The sequence below is a fragment of the Nicrophorus vespilloides genome, unplaced genomic scaffold, assembly GCF_001412225.1.
Source record: "Nicrophorus vespilloides isolate i.1.1-1 unplaced genomic scaffold, Nicve_v1.0, whole genome shotgun sequence".
NCBI classification, from domain to species: domain Eukaryota; kingdom Metazoa; phylum Arthropoda; class Insecta; order Coleoptera; family Silphidae; genus Nicrophorus; species Nicrophorus vespilloides.
Window position 1 is genome coordinate 266 of NW_017100052.1, and position 18,953 is coordinate 19,218.

An 18,953-nucleotide genomic window follows, 5' to 3' on the forward strand; every position below is an offset into this window, starting at 1 on the left:
TTATAAATATTTCAAGTTTTGAAGATAGTTTGTGCCAATGAAAAAGAAAAGATTGTCTTTTTTTAAAAAGCAATAGTGATAATGATTTTCATTTTTTGTACTTACAGACTGTATTTACGCGATTTTCATTTATGTAAAAAAATCTACGTGGAACGAAAAATCGCGTATTTCGGTTACAATATTTTGTTGTTATTTATATTGTTTTATTGATATGTTTTAGATGGAGGTTGCTAGAAATTGGAGTTTGGTATCGGTGAGGACATGACTGGGGTGCATTGGCGACGGAGATGTCGAGGAGTTTGATACTGATAATCGATCTGGACACGATAATGGGCAGGCCGGCGGCGAGCCCTGCGAGAGTATGACGGGCCGGTACGGTCAAGCCCTCGACGACACCCTGAACTCCCAGAAACATTATCAATCCCAATCAGAGATCACAAACAGCGCAGAGGCGAGAACATGCTGCTGATAAGCCGCTTGTGCATCGCGACGGCGATGCTATGGACGGCGACGGCGGTTGCAAAGGGTGTGGGAACGGAGGGCGACGGCCGAATGTACTTCGCTATCGCGGTGCCCTACGGCGAGACCGGCTTCGGACGAGCCTTCAACAAGACCCTAGCGAACATTACGCAATCATTGGTCACGGTGCGGACGTCCGCGGGAAACTATAGCATCGCTCTGGACACCCTGGTGATCGAACTGCCTCAAAACGGAAGCTTCACCGCCGTCCTCCTAGAAACGCTCTGCCAGAAGTTCGAGGGAAAGCACGTCGTCGCCGTGCTTATTCTCGGACATTCCCCTGCTGCCTTCACCGTCTCCTTGGCTGCTACATACTCTGGTATACCTGTTCTCTGGGCTCGAGGACAAGGTGGATTCCTCACAGGCTTCTCAGGAATTGTGAGTAACACAAACTATTCAAACTATTGATTTACTATATTTAAAGTACTACATTATTTACAATCTAATCTTGGTGAACATTCGGTAAATTATGTTATGCTTGACAATTGCAGTAAAGTGCTCAAAGGCAATTCTCTGAATATTGCAAGGATATAAATCAAATTTATGTGGAATATCAATTACAGTCTGCAAATTATTTATCTCGTCTGGGAAACTTATAAAGTAAGTTATCGACTTACGATTATTTACACTCACGATGATAAAAATAAATAATGAAATTTGTAAATATTTAGTTAAATTGCTTTTACTCCTTGTGTAAATTATAAATATAAATACATATATAAATTGCACGGAAACCCCTCCTCATCAGTCAAAAAGTTGCTCAGAAGTTAGTATATTTGGGAGGTGTCTATGAAGTTAAACTATTTTGGTATCTCTACATTTGTTCAAATACTTATGTCTATTCTATATATTTTATGAAGTTCGACTTACGACCATTTCAAGTTACATCCAAAGTTAAGTAAAGGAAGCCTGTTGTAAGTCTTGAGTGGCTAAAAGTTAATACATTTTGGTATCTGTACATTTATCTATCTATTCCTTTTTTTATGAAGTTCGACTTACAACCATTTCAACTTACAACCAAAGTAAAATACAGGAACCCAAATTGATGAAGTGACCAAAAAGTTATGACCATTTCAACTTACATCCGAAGTTGCAAAACGGAAAGCCATCGTAAGAGTAGAAATGAACTGATTTTTTCTACAAGCAATATTTAAATATTTTATTAAAGTTACACGGAAACGAATTTTATAATTTATAAAAGTTTTTTACGAGTTTCCACGTGCACATAAAATGGAATGACTTTTTGATTTATTTATTAAAACTATATTCCAAGTAGTTTTTAGATTGAATTTAAAGATACAAATATTATAATATAACATCACTGATGTACTATAATTAAAATGTGTCTTGAAATTTGATTTGGTTTTATTTCATGAATTGTAAATGAAACAATTACATTATTGCTTTAATTAAGATCGTACGTCCTTTCAAATGTAAATGAATTGAAATCCTTTGAGAAATATTCTGAAACTGTTGAAGCTTTATCCATTTCTTATACAAATTCCATTACTTCCCTAATTTACCGAACGAGAATCTGGGGTTGTTTGATCTTATTACAGCCATTTCATAGTAAAGAGTCGTAGCTTTTCGCTCAAAGATTAACTTAATGCCTACCGGTTTTATTTATCCTTCTTTTTTTTACTGCGAACCTAAACTGTAGACATGTTACCAATTAGTCACGTTCCTAGATCTAAACCGTGATCAAGTAAGTCAACGTTTCAGTAATTCAAGGGAAAATTGTCATGCATGATTAATTCTGGTGGCATCTCCTGTTTCAATCCTTTCCAGTACTGTGCGTGCTTAAATTACTATTGAATTAATAAAGCTGTCTCTGAGATGTAATAAAAATGTCGAAAAGTGAATTTCTCGTTTTCATCAGGCTTCATTTCATCCCACTTTATTGTTCATTTTCCTCTAATAAACGGACAGATGTTTATTGCGAATTTTTACGCTTCAATCTCGACAATGATGTTTGCCAGCAAACCTCAAAACCAGAGAGCCGACGTTATGGAAATTACCGAGCAAACAATCCTTCCCAGTCCTTCGCTTAATTACCGATGCAACATCAAAATTCATCGGCCGCAATTGCGGTCCTCCGCCCTCCCGCCGGGATTTATCATATTGTCACTCCAAAGACAGCTTCATGATTTACCCCGAATTATTATTTACATTTCTGCATTCAAACACATTTGCACATGCTTCTATAACTGCATTATTGTACGTCTATGTCCCATATACAATCTTTAATTAATTACTCTAATCACACAAATGTTAATCTACATACACCTACGCTATAAATTATTAGCATAACAATATATAAACTTAACTCTTTGTGTATATTTGACGTGTCAGAACGTTATAAATTGATTTTTTTTGTAATATTAATTACCCAAAGTTACTTCAACATCATAAATGCATTCTTATATAAAATCTACTGAGTTTACAAATTACTCCATTTCTCAACAAAAATGCAACAACATCCAATAAATGTAGACCTAAAGATATAAACCAAATTGTGACTTGATTTGTTGACTCATGTTGTAATTAATAACTAATGTTTTGATTTAATAACGATTTATTTGCCAAAAATAATATAGATAAAATTGCGTAATACAATATAAAAATTAACCATAAAAAATCATGTTTACTAGGTTTTTCTTTTAATAATTCCAGTAATATTAACTATTAATAAGATACGATTTACAGTAGAACCTGTTTTGTGCGGTACTTTTGCGATATATGAAATCCAACCAATCATGTATTTCTTAAATCTTTGACGTATTGTCTAAGTGAGTTTCTTAATGTATTTTACAAAGTTATTTGTTATATGTACGAATATATGAAAATTTCGAATATTTTTTTGTGCGATTTCTTTTATGTGGTCCCTATCTACCGTATAAAAAAGATTTTACAATATACGCAATTATAGGTAAAATAATTACCGTATTTTTGGGACCATAGAATAATTATTGTCCGAAAAAACGGTTTTGCAGCAGTTGAATTTAATTTTATTTCTATACAATAACTTTTTTTTTTTAATTTTGTAATTTATTGTTGCAATAAATATAATTATTTTACACAATATATATTATAGCTGTGAAAAAAATAAAAATTATTTACAAAAATATTTTTTATAAAATAAATAAATTCAATTAAAAATCCATACAAATTATTTGGTGTTTACATGAATTCTTTCTTTTTTCATGCGGAAAAAAATTGCAACAAATTCTATATAAAAATATAATATATTTTTTTGCTCGAGTCATGGACAGTTTGTTTTATTAATGTTTTCAATGAAACAATACGTAAATAGGTGTTGCATCAAAATAATAAATCAAAAATAAATGAATAAAACAGAAAAATTAAAATAAGCATTATATTATTAAAAGATTTTTTTTTAAATAATGAAATAAAATAAGAAACTTAATTTATTTGCTAAATATACACAACATAGTTTTCTAAATACAAAAATATATACAAGTGCTGTTGCACAAGATCACAAAAATTGATGTTTCTAAATTGTAGTTTTATAAAGTATATAATACTTATAAAGTATATAAATGCAAATAGTTACAGGCAGCAGATATAACTATTAAACATTTTATTCTAAGAAAATAATATTTTTTAGGACTTATGGCCCTTTGCAACAGTTGACTTTTTATTTTATTTTTATTATTGTACAGGGTGGGCCAACTTCGATTGACTGACGTAAAATACATATAACTTATGCAATTGCATTTTTTTCACATACTGCAACCCGTTCCTAAAAACGACTAATTATGATTCTAATCATGTTTGCACTGGGTGCTGTTGGAACATTAAAATTCGCACGATATTTTTTTTGTGCATTGTAACAATACATCGTCGGGATGACGAGTTCTTGCACTGATTATGTATTCATTATAAAATTTATTGAAGTTCTTTATAATCTACAGCAAGAATAAATTTAAAAAACTTAAATCATCAAAAGTTATAACTATTTTAAAACAGTCAGTTCAAGTTGACCCCTACGTGGGACAAAAGTTTGCTTAGTTGGCGTTAATTCATTTGTTTCTGAAAAAACAAAAGTTGTTTCTCAACTTTTTAAAGTCTAAGGATGTTTCATGTCAAATTTCAAGAAGATCGGTAAAAATAGATACGAGAAAACGAAATATTAGTGATGTAAGGTCGGTAGAACTTTCACCACCAACACAGAAAGAAATTCGTTTTGTTATCCTCTTCGGATTTCGACGTCAATGCTTATGCAAATTCGAGGAATGCCAAAATGCATATGGAGTAAATGCACCATCCCTTATGACCATTTACAAGTAGTTTAGAAGATTTCAGACCTGGCATTTTTCTGTTGAGGACGAATTTCGTGATGGTCGCCCGAAATCTTTCACCGACGGCACAAATGTAGCTCTGAGGGCAAAAATTGACGAAGACCAATATTTCTTAGAAAAAATTGAAAATGGAGAGTTTAGCACCTTTAGGAAAATAGTAACAGGTTATGAGTCTTGGTTCTATACGTACGATTCGAAAACCAAACAGCAGTCCATGCTATGGAGCACAGAAGGTGCAAATCCCCAATTAAATCAAGAACACAAAAATCAGAAACAAAAGTGATGGTGTCAATTTACTTTACAAGGGCAAAAGTGGTAGCTACTATCCCACTGGAAACTGGCCAGATGGTAACTGCTAAGTGGTATACAGAAACTTACTTACCACAAGTTTTAAAAAATTTGTTGGGAAACCAGAAAAAAAGGAAAATTCGTTGCTACTTTTTGCACCACGATGATGCACCCTCTCACACTGCTGAAAAAACCAACAACTCTCTTGCGCTGTCTGGCATCAATGAAATTCGCCCAGCACCATACACCATTAAAAAATTGAGGAGAAGAGTCTTCAATTCGAATGAGAAGATAATTAATGTAGTTAATGTCGAACTTGAAAAGCTCCAAAAAGCCGATTTTGAGGAATGTTTTGAAAGGTCGCTCTACCTACTTAAGAAAGGTATTAAAATAAATGGAAATTATGTTGAGAAATTACTAAAGAATGAAAATTAAATATATTAAAATAAAATTGTTTTTTTAGAAGGCTGGAGCAAACTTTTGTATATTAGTTTTTGTTTATTTTGTAATTTTATTCATGCAATAATTTTTATTAATATTCTATAATTGTAATAAGTTTTATCAAATTATATATTTTTTAATATTTATAGATATTAAAGAGAGTATGAGCTAAAAATCTAACTGAAAACATTGCAAGAATTGTTGTGTAAATTAACAATCTCTATTAATATTCAAAATTAAAGAAAAGTACTTTGAAGTATTAACTTGAAATGGCCATAGACTCCTTAATTTATATAATAAGATTAGTTATCACCAAATAATATATTATAGTTGAGCAAACGTTTGCTTCTTGCTGCCACCGGGACTTGTGCGGAGTGTAACAGTGGGAATCAGTGTGGAATTAATGGAAAGTGCGGCTAAAGTTTATTAATTAATTTAAATCCGAACAGTGTCGTAATTAATTCCATTCTTGACGCGTTAGTCGTTGTTTGGGGCTTGTTGTTGTTGTTGATGGTGAGATGTGGAGATGCGTCTAGCTAAAGTGATTCATTTGTTCATAACTATTCCGATAGCTCGAGTTTGCACAGTAATTGCTGTTGCCGCTAATCCCGATTAATAAGATTAACGCAAGGAATATCGGCTTTGCGGTGCGCTTTCAGCATATCCTCGGATGATCGAGGAGACGACATACCCAGATGCTCACGATCATTCGATTTCACAGAGTAGAAAAAAAAACAGGTTGGGTGACGTTTGAGCGAATTGAAAAATTGCTTTTCCTACCAAACTCTCGCTTGCATTAATTCAAATACGGGATTACATTTAACGGTAGACATTCATAGTTTTAAGCCTGAATAAATCCGCCCTCCGTGTCCGCCGGATGACTCCGACCATTGGTTATGCAATTCAGGTCAGCGCGCAAAGTTATCAGAACGTGTCTGGGTCAAATCGTCAGCAAAATCCTGACATTGTCCAACCTACGTGCAAATATCGTATGTCGTTACATTTATACGCACTTACCTTTAAATATCGTATATAACACTCACATTTTATACACATTTTAGCACATTTAAAATTGAGGTGCGTTTATACGATTTTAAGTAGATAGAATAAATATCTAAAAGTAATTGGTGCGTTTTATAACATGTATCTTAATTCTACTAGAAAATTTCGGGTGAAATCAATCCTGCTCTATATCCCAAGCACAACATGGGTCAGAAAAACCCAATAATTTTTTAGACAACTGAATCAGACAACTATGTCAACTGAATCAACATCATCATACGTGTCCCATCGCACCTCAATTTCTAGAAGTCATTGTTGCGCATTATGTACAAAACTATTTTATTTGAAAATAATTATAGACGAATTTTATATATGAATTTGAATTATGTTGGAAAATTTCGGATTAAAGGAACACATAGACGAATGCAGAATATTATAAGTAAATAGAAGAAATATTATCTTAATTTTATAAAAAAAAATTTGGGTTAAATCAATTTAGCGCATTATATACGAATGGACAAGATTTTCTGTAGATGCAGTTCTCATATTAATTCTCATTTATAATTGGAAACTTTTCTCGTTCGAACGCTCTTTTTTTACAAGAAAAGTTTGAAAACAGTGTATAATATTAGCTTAGTGTAAAAGTTCCTTTCGCTAAAATTAAAATTCTAATTACCGGAGACTTTTGACGGGATAACTAAGTCAATCCCTTAGTAAACTGAGCACAGACTTTTGGATTACATAGAGTAGCTTGCTCCATTATTTAATTTTCAAATGCAAGAAAATAAATTCAATTCGATCGTAAATTTATTCCAGAAATGCTGAAACAGCCTAAATTCAAAATGACATATTGATGGTAATCTATTCCACTCTTAAAATAGATATTGGTTGGCCCAAAATTATCGATTCCCAAACATAATTTCCTATGCAATTTAATTATCTCCTCCAGTATCACGACTCCAGTAAACTGTATTTAAATGTTAAAGAGATTTACACTGAACTAGTTCATACTACGTTATTATTCAGATTGTAATGCATATTTAGTTTGTAGAGACCTAACTTGACAAAACAAATACGGTAATCTGTTCCGCCAATATCCCGGACTATTTGAAAGCGGACTAATCGAGAACTTTCAAATCGCATAAAAAATAAAACGCACAAAAAGCCACTTGTAAAACAAATCTATCATTTATGTAATAATTTTGTTGTAAATTTTAGAATTTATTTTAATTGTTCGCAATTAAATTTAGTTTGTTTAAAAATTTTCAATCCGAACTATTGTGAACATTATTTTTATATATTTAATTTAGTTTTTGAAACTAATTATATAAATATAAATGAGTTAAACTAAATGTGGAAATTACAAATACAGGAAAATGCACAGAACTAGTAGAGACCATTCAAAACTTTTCTTTAAGCCATGCAGAACAAAAAGTAAAGTTACGTACTTAAATTGTTTGACAAGTTTTTAGCTGTACGTTTTCTATCCAAAAAAAAGCTGCAATTTAATATACTTAAAGAAACAATTCAGTATAGCCTTATTTATATTTGTTCATTTATGTTTATAATCAATGTTACATAACTACCATAAACAGAAGATTTTTTGTAAACATAAATTTTGTTTTTTCTTTAATTTATAGTGAAGTCCATTTTTGTGCGGACTAAATAAATAAATTTAAAAACAACCATAAATTATGCTTAAAAAAAAATAGGAAAATTAAAAAATACATACAAACTTTTAATGAGATAAGAATACTTATTAAATGCAATAAAAATCTATCATAAACTCTTGTCAACAAAATAATTACTTGTTTGTTTGTCTATTATGGATGTTTGGGTCCTACTCTGAATTTCTCGGGATCAAATCCCGATTCCTTGGGTTCACGTTTTAAAACCCGGGACGAATCGTGATTGATTATAAGTTTTCCAAACACAACCAGATGTGTGAATTGGTATTAATTTATTTGTACGTAAATCAGTAAATCTCACTAAAATAGTTGTATTTATATATATAAATTTTTGTCAAAAAATAGTTTTTTGTATAGATTCATTTGAATTGTTGAACTTGATAATTTTTATTTTGTTGTCTTAATATAAAAAAATAAATTGTATATGGAAATGATAAGGAAGATGCAAAAAGTGCTCTAAATGAGAGCAGTAACTGTTATTAAGTTTCTCTCAATTATAATAAAGACGATAAGGGAAAATATGTAAATTCTGAGTGTGTCGTAAAAGCGTCGGTCGGAGAGGGAGAAAGCAAAGAAAGTTTCGGGGGTTGAGAAAGCTCTCGCGCCCTTTCGCAAAATTGGATCTCGTCCGTAGAATCTTAATTTTTCTTTGTCACGTCGGGAGGAAGCCCCGCTAATTGGGCAAATTTAATCGAGCTGCCGGAGGGTCGCAAAGGGTGGAAAAACAAACGAAACAATAAACGAATATAGTATACGGAACGAGGGTTGTTGATGTCGCGAGTTTATTGTCGCTTTGGTGGATGGCAATAAGGGCTCTGAATGTTTGCTTAGGTGTTGAACACCTGGGACGCTATTTATCCTCACTCGAAGACGCCTCAAGAGCAGACTGCAAACACTATTTTCTCCGTGCCAGCATTAAAAATGCGTGTATCGAGGGCGCAGCAATTTATAACGTTCGAAATTCTAAGTGGAAAACACGTCGGTCGATCATTAATCAATTGATTGTTGAACTTTGGCGAACTCCGGAAAAAAAATATGAAGAAGTGGAAGAAAATGAAAAAGTGTACAGGGTTTGGCATCAAAGCAGAAGCCAAAAATCATTACCATAAATCCATTTGGAAAGCTCCTCACTTCTGCATTTGGGAATTACAATCGGCAGCCAATTTCAGTTGGATGAGGGATTGATTGTCACAGCTCAATCGTCAAGAGTACCCTTTCAATTTGTCGAAATTTGCGTCTGCTTTATGTTATTTGATTCTTGCCAAATGCATTGGATCAGGTTAGCAATTGATTCCCCTGTAATCTATTCCAGTTTAATCCTCGCGTCGCATCTGATAATATATCAATTCAAGTGCAAATTGGAGGGCATCGATCTGCATCCTCATTCCAACATAACATCCATATAAAATCGAATCGGTTCTTCTCATTATCAGAACATGTTTTAGGTGTTTTTTTTAAATTGTTCGAATACCGAGGGTTTTTTGAGTAACGCGATTTTTCAATTACAAAGCTAAATAAATATACTTTTTATCTACTCCGGAACAAAGATAGGAGGTACGGAAAGGAAAAGTTAATTAACGGAGATAGGCGAAGTAATTATTTTTCCTTTTTTATGTACTCACGAAATTTCAATTAAGATACGAGAACATGGAATTAGCTTTTCCTCCCACAGCAAAAATCATCACTATTTGTTTAAATAAAATAATAACATTTATTGCAACAAATCACCATTTTAACCAAAATATTGTGAATCCTGGACTGTATTGTTGTAATTACATACAAATCTCATATTTGTAATACTAATACTTTATTACTAATCCAGGTGTAGATTTAGTCATGGGCACACACATAGGTTAATTATGTAGGTCGCAAATAGTGCTAGTCCAGAGCCACCAAACAGTGTTAGAAGAGAGCCCTGAAAAAGTGTTTGCCTAGTTCTCCTAAACAATGTAATCTCAAATCTATTACCTAAAGATAACGTTCCTTCAATAACGGTCAACTAAAACACTTTAATTTTTTTTAATTTTAGAAAACAACTGAAAACGGTATTTTAAATTATATTTAAGACTACATTATTTTAAAGATTAATATTTTATAACTGAGATATATCGATTTTCGTTAGTTAATCATGTGTTTATCTAATTACTCAATAACTAAAAAACTAACTAGATAGTAGACCATTCAAATTAATATTACAATTCTTACCTTTAGAATGAAACTACTACCAGACTTGTGCTATTTATTATTTCTGTAATTAAATTTTTAATTATACAATCTAATCCTAAAACTTTCATTAGTATATTTTCAGAATACATTAATAAGAATCATTTTATAAAATACTAAATTATAAATATTTATAAATTATGAATTAGTTCTAAGATTCTAAATTAATTTTTTGATATTAATTGTTTCAGTTTGTTTATAACATGATTTCATTTAAAATAATCCTCGATCAACGAACCCATAAAATTATTTCGCTAAACGAAAAATCGTTTTCAGAACTAAAAACACGGTTCCTTCGTAGAGAAAATGAAAATATTTTTTTTTCAAACGAAGGAAAGTATTAATAAATAAACTGTCAACTTACATAACAAAGTGAAATCTCTAAAACAAATTAATACATTATCAATATCATTTTTTATCAATTTTTTCTTCATTTTCATTGTCTTTTAAAATATTCTACTGAAAATAAATTTCTAACATCATTGACAGTTTATAAACCTATTAATTTCTAACTTATTGGATCTTCTAGTATAACTTCTAACTTGAATGTAGCTTGAAATTCTGAATTACGTTATATAGGAACTTCGTTATCAAAGGCAATGTTAACAATGGAATGAATGAAGAAATGTGTAGAATGTATTTAATTTATCATAGGTTCAGAATACAAATTTAATAACGCCTGAATGTTTTGATTATTTGTTTAATTAATATACAAGCAAATATGATGGTATTTATTCAGTATTCAGTATTGTTCTCCAAAAATTGTACATGATGGATTGTTTCGTTTGGAGCAGATGTGTAACTTTCGGGAAGCCCGGTTCGTGTTTGCTGGCTCCGCAACAGTGACGGATTTGCACGCAAAACGTTGCTAAATCCCATTGACAAATGTTCAGAGCCGGAAGGGAATAAATTGCAGGAAAACTGATGCGTATATTTAATTATATTATGCTAATTATTTAATTAGAGCTTATGCATTTCCCCATCATAATAATATTTGCGTGAAACGGATAATTCTTTCCATAATCTATTCGGCGTTTGATTAAATTTCCAATGACGGTCGTTGCAATAATTCCGGTGATTGAAGTGCCCGGGAAAAAGGGATGATCACACCCACAAAAAGGGTCCTCGTCGTCCCAAATTCGTTTCGCTGAGGGCCTGACGTAATCGCAAAATCCGTGTGCATTAGAGCCCTCGGCGATGCGGCGCCTCGCTATGGCAGATACAAATTTCCACCGGAAATACTTTCATAAATCACAAACTCAGGAAATATGTGTATATCATATACACATCGGACATTTTTCGAATTTCCCGCTATTATAACCTAATGAGGAATTGCTTCCCGTCGCCGGTATCGGCTTCCGAGGTAAAATAGCAACAAGAAGTAGTAAAGTTGCAAAGTCCAAGTGCACTTCGGCGTTGCTCCAATTAAGATCCTGGCTATAAGAAGTGATTATATATATAGTATGTATGAGAGAGAGAAATTAAGTATTTGTCTAACCCAGATTCACGATGGATGAAAAACAACGAAAATTAAGAATGGGAATATGTGTATTTGTGTTCTGGATTCCCGCACAAACAGATCGATTAATTAAAGAAAGTTGTTATACCAATACTAGGACTACTAGGCGGAAGTGATTGCTAGCTGGGAAGTTTTCCAAGGGCGCAGGGTTTAATAGATAACCGACGGTGCAGGAAAGTCGAACGAGGGGAAGGATGGTTAAATAGTTTCCCGCGCATAATGTTAAACGCACCGGAATTTCCGTTTTCTTAATTGCTTCCACATGCGGATTAACATCGTAATCGATAAACTATAATTCCCGAAGTTACGTGATTATTTAGGAAACCCTCTTCACGGTGCAACGATCGCTAATCCTGCATCCACTTAATAACACACTTAAATATCAGCATATGGAGGATAAACGAAAAATCCATTATAGAATAGTCATACTTCCATTAACGAATAAGATGTTGTCTTCGTTGTTATTTTTTTTTCAAAATATTCCATTAAATAACCATCATCATCTATATTAAATAAATTTCTAATATTTTCTTCGTCTAAATCTTTGAATCTTCTTTATTGAGCCATCTGGATATCTTTATTTCTAATTTGAAAATAACATCAAATTCTTCTAGTACAACTTCTAATTTGTAGGATGTTGTCCTTAACTCTCATGGTTTGAACTCAAAATTCTTCCCTTGAGATATCAACCATTACGTGTACAACTGTCCCTCAAAGAGTTTTTTATGTAGTATAATTTTATTCATAATCTGTTCATCAATGTGAACATTGAGTAATTTAAGATCTCGGTTGACATTAAATGGATAATCTTTCCCGGTGGATAGTTACCATTATGATGATTTGATTTTTTAGTTTATTGGTTGCTTGTCGTCTTGTAGGTTAACTTCAGTAGTATATTGATGCTCTGCGATCCCACTATTTCCTTTCACTATGAATCTGCTGCTATCCTTAATACAGTCATTGTCCATCGACTTGGCTGAAGGTCCATATGCTGAACCTCATTCATTTGACTGTCCATCTGTGATGAACGATGGCTCTATTGCTGCAACAGGGCTGCAGAGGGCTCGCAGAGGGCCTCGATTGACTAGGATTCGAACCGGCGCACACGAAATTGTGGGTAGGGCGACTTAACCATTCGGCTATTAGTCGCCCCCTCAAAGAGTTAAATTAGAATATTTTTGCAGTTAAAGCAGTATTGAAATTGCGGACTTCGTTATATCGATGCTTCGTTATTAGAGGTAACGTTAATCGAGTCATAACTAAATGACACATTAAATATCATCAATAATTCAATATAAAATTGGTTTGGTCGAAAAAATACAGTGAAGCTAGTTAAGCAGTACAATTTAATATCAGAAATAAAGCAATAATTATTAAAATATAACCAATATTAGTTAACATATCCTGACATAAATTTATGACTCACGCATAGTGTCGACGTAACATAAAATTTAAGTATTCCACAAACTATAGGTGTGCAACTTAAATATCGGAAATCCTTTAAATACTTAGATTTCGCTTTACGAGGACGTTCTGTGTGATCCTTTAGGAAGCGCGGAAACGCCGTTCTCGTCAAAGTCGTAAAAATACAAAATGAGCGGTGGTGAACTTTTTTACACTTTCGACAAGATAGGCCCACTCTGGAAGTCATTAATAATTCACAAAGTTTTACCACTTAAGGAGGAACGAAGAGAAAAAAAATATATATAACGTAATGGAAATGTGAATCCCTTGGCGCCTGTCTGAGGAGAGAGGTTGTATAATATATTCGTTTGGAAGTCTAAATCCTGAATAATAACCAGTTAATTTATATTTCAATATTATTTTATCGATATTTTTTATGAAAAATTATCAAAAGTGTTACTAAAAGTTGTTAGTAATTGATGTGACTTAACGGCTTAATATTTATTTCAGCATAACCGTTAACTCCTTGTCAATCGTCAGAAGATAAGATGTTCGTTTACCAAATATGTGTTTTGTCCCAACATACAATACTTTCGCAAAAAATGTTTGCTTGTAGTGCAAACGGTTCATTAACGAACTACCACTGTAACGTATTAAATATTTTAGAAGTTTGTATTTCGATAAGCATTCTACAAAGTTATCAAAAGATAATACTATATATTAATATATAAAAAACCTTATAAAATTTTGTATTGGTATTGTTTTATTTTTTTAAATAAAAACCTACACTTTGTTTAGTATGTTATTTTTTTCATTGGAAACGTTTTTCTTTCATACATTTGCAGAAATGTATGAATCTTAGCATTTCTGAGTTATAAGCAAATGAAATTGCTTGCGTGATCTACTGCGGAATGCACCCCAACCTACTTTCACTTTCTATGGAATTCCTAGTAAACAACTCTTTGCTGTTTGTTTATGTGCATTCCCAAAGCATACCGCATACCGAGACTAGGAGACGTCTACCATTTAGCTTTTATTACTATATTAATACGTCCGATTACCTGTGTTATTGAATAATTTATAAACAGTTTATAACTATTGTCTCGCAAATGTGTCTCGCATTTTTTTTTGTAAAATATTCATAAATTATGTCACAATATCACGTATTATTCTAAATTGCTTCAAAAATTATTAAGATATTTAAGGCTATACTCAGTCAAAATCAGTGGCGTGTATAGCGACAAAACTATTATATATAATTTATGACCCACCGGTGGGTCATGCCGTCGTCAACGTGTTAAATAAGATTTGCAAGTAAAGTTGCCTATAATATTTACTTGTTTATAATGCACTTAATATTTTAAATACATTTGCATTATAGATCGGCAACTTTTTCAAAAAAAATTATTACAAATATTTAAGGAAAAATGTAACTTTTCAAGAATATTTTAATTTTTGATGATCATACAATAACTAATTTAACAATTTTATTTCTTAAACTGCTTACAAAATATGTCAATTTATTAGAATAATTAAAAACTTTATCAGTGACTAGCATAATTATAAAAATATAATAATGTTTGTTTGTTTCTAAATTAACTTTCATATAAAGATGCACCCGCACCTATTCTTAATACAATGCTAGAGGGTAATATTAATTCATAATATGTAAAAATGCTTATTTTTCTCATAAAATCATTCATCACAAAAGTCATTTTAGGTCTGCTGCCATCGTTGTCTGCAGTACAAAACTAAAAGTTATTAGTTAAATAACTTAATGCAGTACACCTGTTAATTAGTTTCAAATAGTCCGGTATATTGGTGGAACCAATTATCCGCACTATGAATGTTATTTTTAGTATATGTAATTTCTTATTGAATGTAACATACTTAGTTTAGCGTTTGGGAAGCACTGCTGTAGTGAGAAAAGATACTCACTTTCCACTATATTACTCTCTATGTGAATAAACATTACAAAGTTAATGAATACATAAACATGGTAAATCCTGCATAGCAGCACTTTATTGCGAGGATTTCCTGTTTTTTTTCTAAATAAACACATTTTGTAGCGTATTATGCTTTCGCCGATGAAAAATGCGAGGGCGAGCAAGGGTTTATAGCGCTACCGTTAAAAAGGTCACTTCCTGCGCCGCGGGTTTATTAAATAACATCAATTTGGAGTGAAATTGTCGTCTGTGGCATTCCGCGGCTCGCAATCCTTGCGCGTCCTCTATTCCAGGATTAATTGTCTCCTCTCCGCAATCCCTCATTTATCACACTGGATGAGCCTTATAAGAGAATTTAACAAACATGCCTTTTAGTTGACCCAAATACCTCAAACGAACCTCAAAAAGCTCGGTACCGTAAGGATAAACGCGCACTATAAATATGATCGCATGCATATGCAAATGGCAGGCAATCCAGTTTGCAGCGATCGCTTTTGGCCTCCAAAAACAATCAGGCCAATTACGATTTTAGTGCTAGAATAACAGAGCACGGACGTAAACCACTTATGTACTATTTCTGTTATACACTCTGTTTTAGTATGAACCTATCTTCAATCATAGTACAGAACATTTGAATTTACATTATTTTATCTGTTATTATGTAAAGATTATCATATGATTTTATGTTTTACAAATTTTATGTGTATTTTGTATTAGTAGTAAAATTGTGTTGAATTAAAAGCATATTTTCTTTGCAGGATTCTCACGTCCTGGAGATGCATCTGGCACCTACTGGTCGTGAGGTTGTTCAAGCCTTAAGAGGAATCCTTCTACAAGCCCATTGGCATACTTTCACCATCCTAGCAGACAGCACGTCTTCTTCGGCCCTTCAGAGACCTGACCTTTGGGGCCCTTTGGCCGTAGCCCCACTGCACCCAACTCTGATACCTCTACCGAATCCCCCAGCTGCTCAACAGATCTTCAGGTGAGAACACATTCCTTACTTTACTTATGTCGCAAATCCCAAGACGATTCTTTACAAACTGCCCGATACCAGAATACACATTCCCGAAAATATATCAGAATTCACCCAACCAACCTACTTTCTTCCCCTTGTCTGGATAATAAATGTCCTGTCATCCCATTACACGTTGTTTTCTGCATGTTTCTATGGCGACGAAGGCAAGAAGGTCATGCAGTCCATAAAATTTCGAACACCCCCCGCCGCCACCGCCATCCAAGCGAACACCCCCAAACGATATTATCCACTCTCCTTTCTCCCCGTTATTCCTATTTTTTCAGCTTGTTCTCTGCTACACATGCAGTAGTCTAAGAGCTTTACGGAGTGATCCTAAATCGAATAAATATTTCCCACGTTTCGCTTCCACTGCAGGCGATCCTCAATTTATTTGGTCGCGGCATGCAATGAGTTATGACTGTTTTTCTGTCCTTTCCTTACTTCCATTTGTCGGTGGCGGATCATTCGTCTGGGGCTCTGCTGAAATTGGGACGAAGCATCGATTCCATTTTCAGCTCGTGTCGGGCCTGAAATTTTTATGAAACGAACAAACTTTTTGCAAGAATCTGAAACCAGAAGAAAAACAACAAACAGAAACAAATGAAAGAGAACAGTGGTAACTGGAGCGAAAGGTTCATTCCACTAAGATTTTTTTCTTGTTTTTTTTTCGGCCTCGTTTCGCTTTGAGTTTATTCTTATCAATGAAAGATGGTCGAGTGTAATTCAAGTCGGAATCCGCACACTAAACTTAAAACGTTTCTTTTTTTTTGTTCTGTAAGATATTCAACTTTTGCTTGTTTAATTTATGCATTCTGCGAGCTGTTAAATGCATGTAGAATGTTCGTCATAAATAATGTTAATTGTATTATGCTAATAAAAATAATTCGCGACAGGGTAACACTTTATTATTATTGTTATTAGTGTTTTAGTTGCATTGCGGCAGTCTGGCGTTTATATTTATGGGCGAACTTTTCGACGTAATATTTTTGTTTAAACTTTTTTAATTTATCATCCGAACTTGAAACTCGGCCAGAGTCGACGACAGCAATGATCATTATTCTTGAAAGATATTACACACCGAAGATTTACACATTGCTGATGTAATTGATTGCAAGTCTAGTTTTTCAAGATTTTCTTTATATAAACGATTAATGAACTTATCAAAGTACAAGGGTAGGTCGAAATATTTTTTTTGCAAGTACCTTTACTAGATAAAGAAATCTTATAGTTAAGCGATTATTGTAAAACTTTCAAACGCGTATATTTTATATAATAACCACACATGTGTTATTTCATATATGACATCATATATAAATATAATTTCTCTAAAGCCATTACATAGATATAGAGTTTGTTGGCATTTCGTTAAATAATGTGTTTTCAGTTTCAATTCTGAAAATGTTGTCAACTAATTATTATTCAATGTAATCAATAAACCCATGGAACAAAATATTTTTAATCTTGTGTAACAATGTTGTGATAAAGAGTTTTGCGATGGAGTTGGGGAATGTTTTCCAATTAAATGTGTAGCAGTTTTCGGGGATTGCTTTATATTGGGGTGCGTGTTTGTCTCCGCTTTTTTGCTATCCTTCTGTTCCTCACCAATATTTTTTTTTGCAGGAAGCTGGCGGACATATCGAGGTCAACCCGCGGGGTGGTGGTGTTGTTGACAAACCGGGAGGTGGCCGTGAGGATTTTGGAGGACGCGCGACGCTTGAACATGCTGGATGGGCACTTTGTGTGGATTTGGATCGACACCCGGTCATCGTCGGGATATGGGAATTCGAGCGAGAACAACGGGGGCAGCAGACGTCGCGGCGACGGCGAGCCGGGGGGCGGCGGTGGCGGCGCCAGTAGGGATGGAAACAGGGGAAAGCGGCGCGTGGACCCTTTGGAAGAGCTGGGAGACATGCATGTGAATTATTTATTGAAGAATGACCAGTTCCTCCTATTCAATCGGGAACCGCAGAAGAGGCAGGCCGGAAGCGGTGGCGGCGGCACGGTGGATGCGGTAGTGCGGACCAGGAAGCGGTCGCGGGGGCGGCCGGAACTGCCGCTTGGGCTGCTCAGTCTGCGGCCTGTGCCTATTAAAATCGACAGGCACCTGGTTAAAGGCGCCGTCCGCCTCCTAATTTCCGCTTTGAAGGTGGCCCTTGCCCGAGGACCCCACTGGCTAATGGACAACCTCGTCCTGCGTAGGCTGACCACCAGCTGCTGGAGACCTCAGGGCAACAAAGAACGCAACTTTTCAGAACTTTACGGAACGTAAGTAAACCAATATATATATATACAAATATATGTATATAAATGAAAGCAATGATATGGTAAATGTACACATTTACTAATTGTATGAATTAATTTATTGATAATTTCGACCAAAAATCTATCAAAGTAATAATTCATTTTTCAAACAACTAAAATCTTCTTGCTCTCATTTTTATATTTTATGCTGATTCTTTAAATATTTTTTGTATACCCTTGTAATGATTCATATAGTCTCATTTTGATTTAACCACCTCGACTTACATTTAAGATGCAAAAAAAGTATAAAGTAACATTACTTAATACTTTATACTTACACTA

At 33.7% G+C, this 18,953-nt stretch overlaps 1 protein-coding gene across 1 annotated transcript; it reads left to right on the forward strand.

The window, feature by feature from the left end:
* Positions 1–225: 225 nt before the first annotated feature.
* On the forward strand, positions 226–18,639 carry LOC108566738. The gene is made up of 3 exons (XM_017926760.1): positions 226–897; positions 16,111–16,337; positions 17,991–18,639. The coding sequence occupies exons 1-3, from the start codon at positions 460–462 to the stop codon at positions 18,637–18,639; spliced, it is 1,314 nt and encodes a 437-aa protein (XP_017782249.1). The 5' UTR covers positions 226–459.
* Positions 18,640–18,953: the final 314 nt, after the last annotated feature.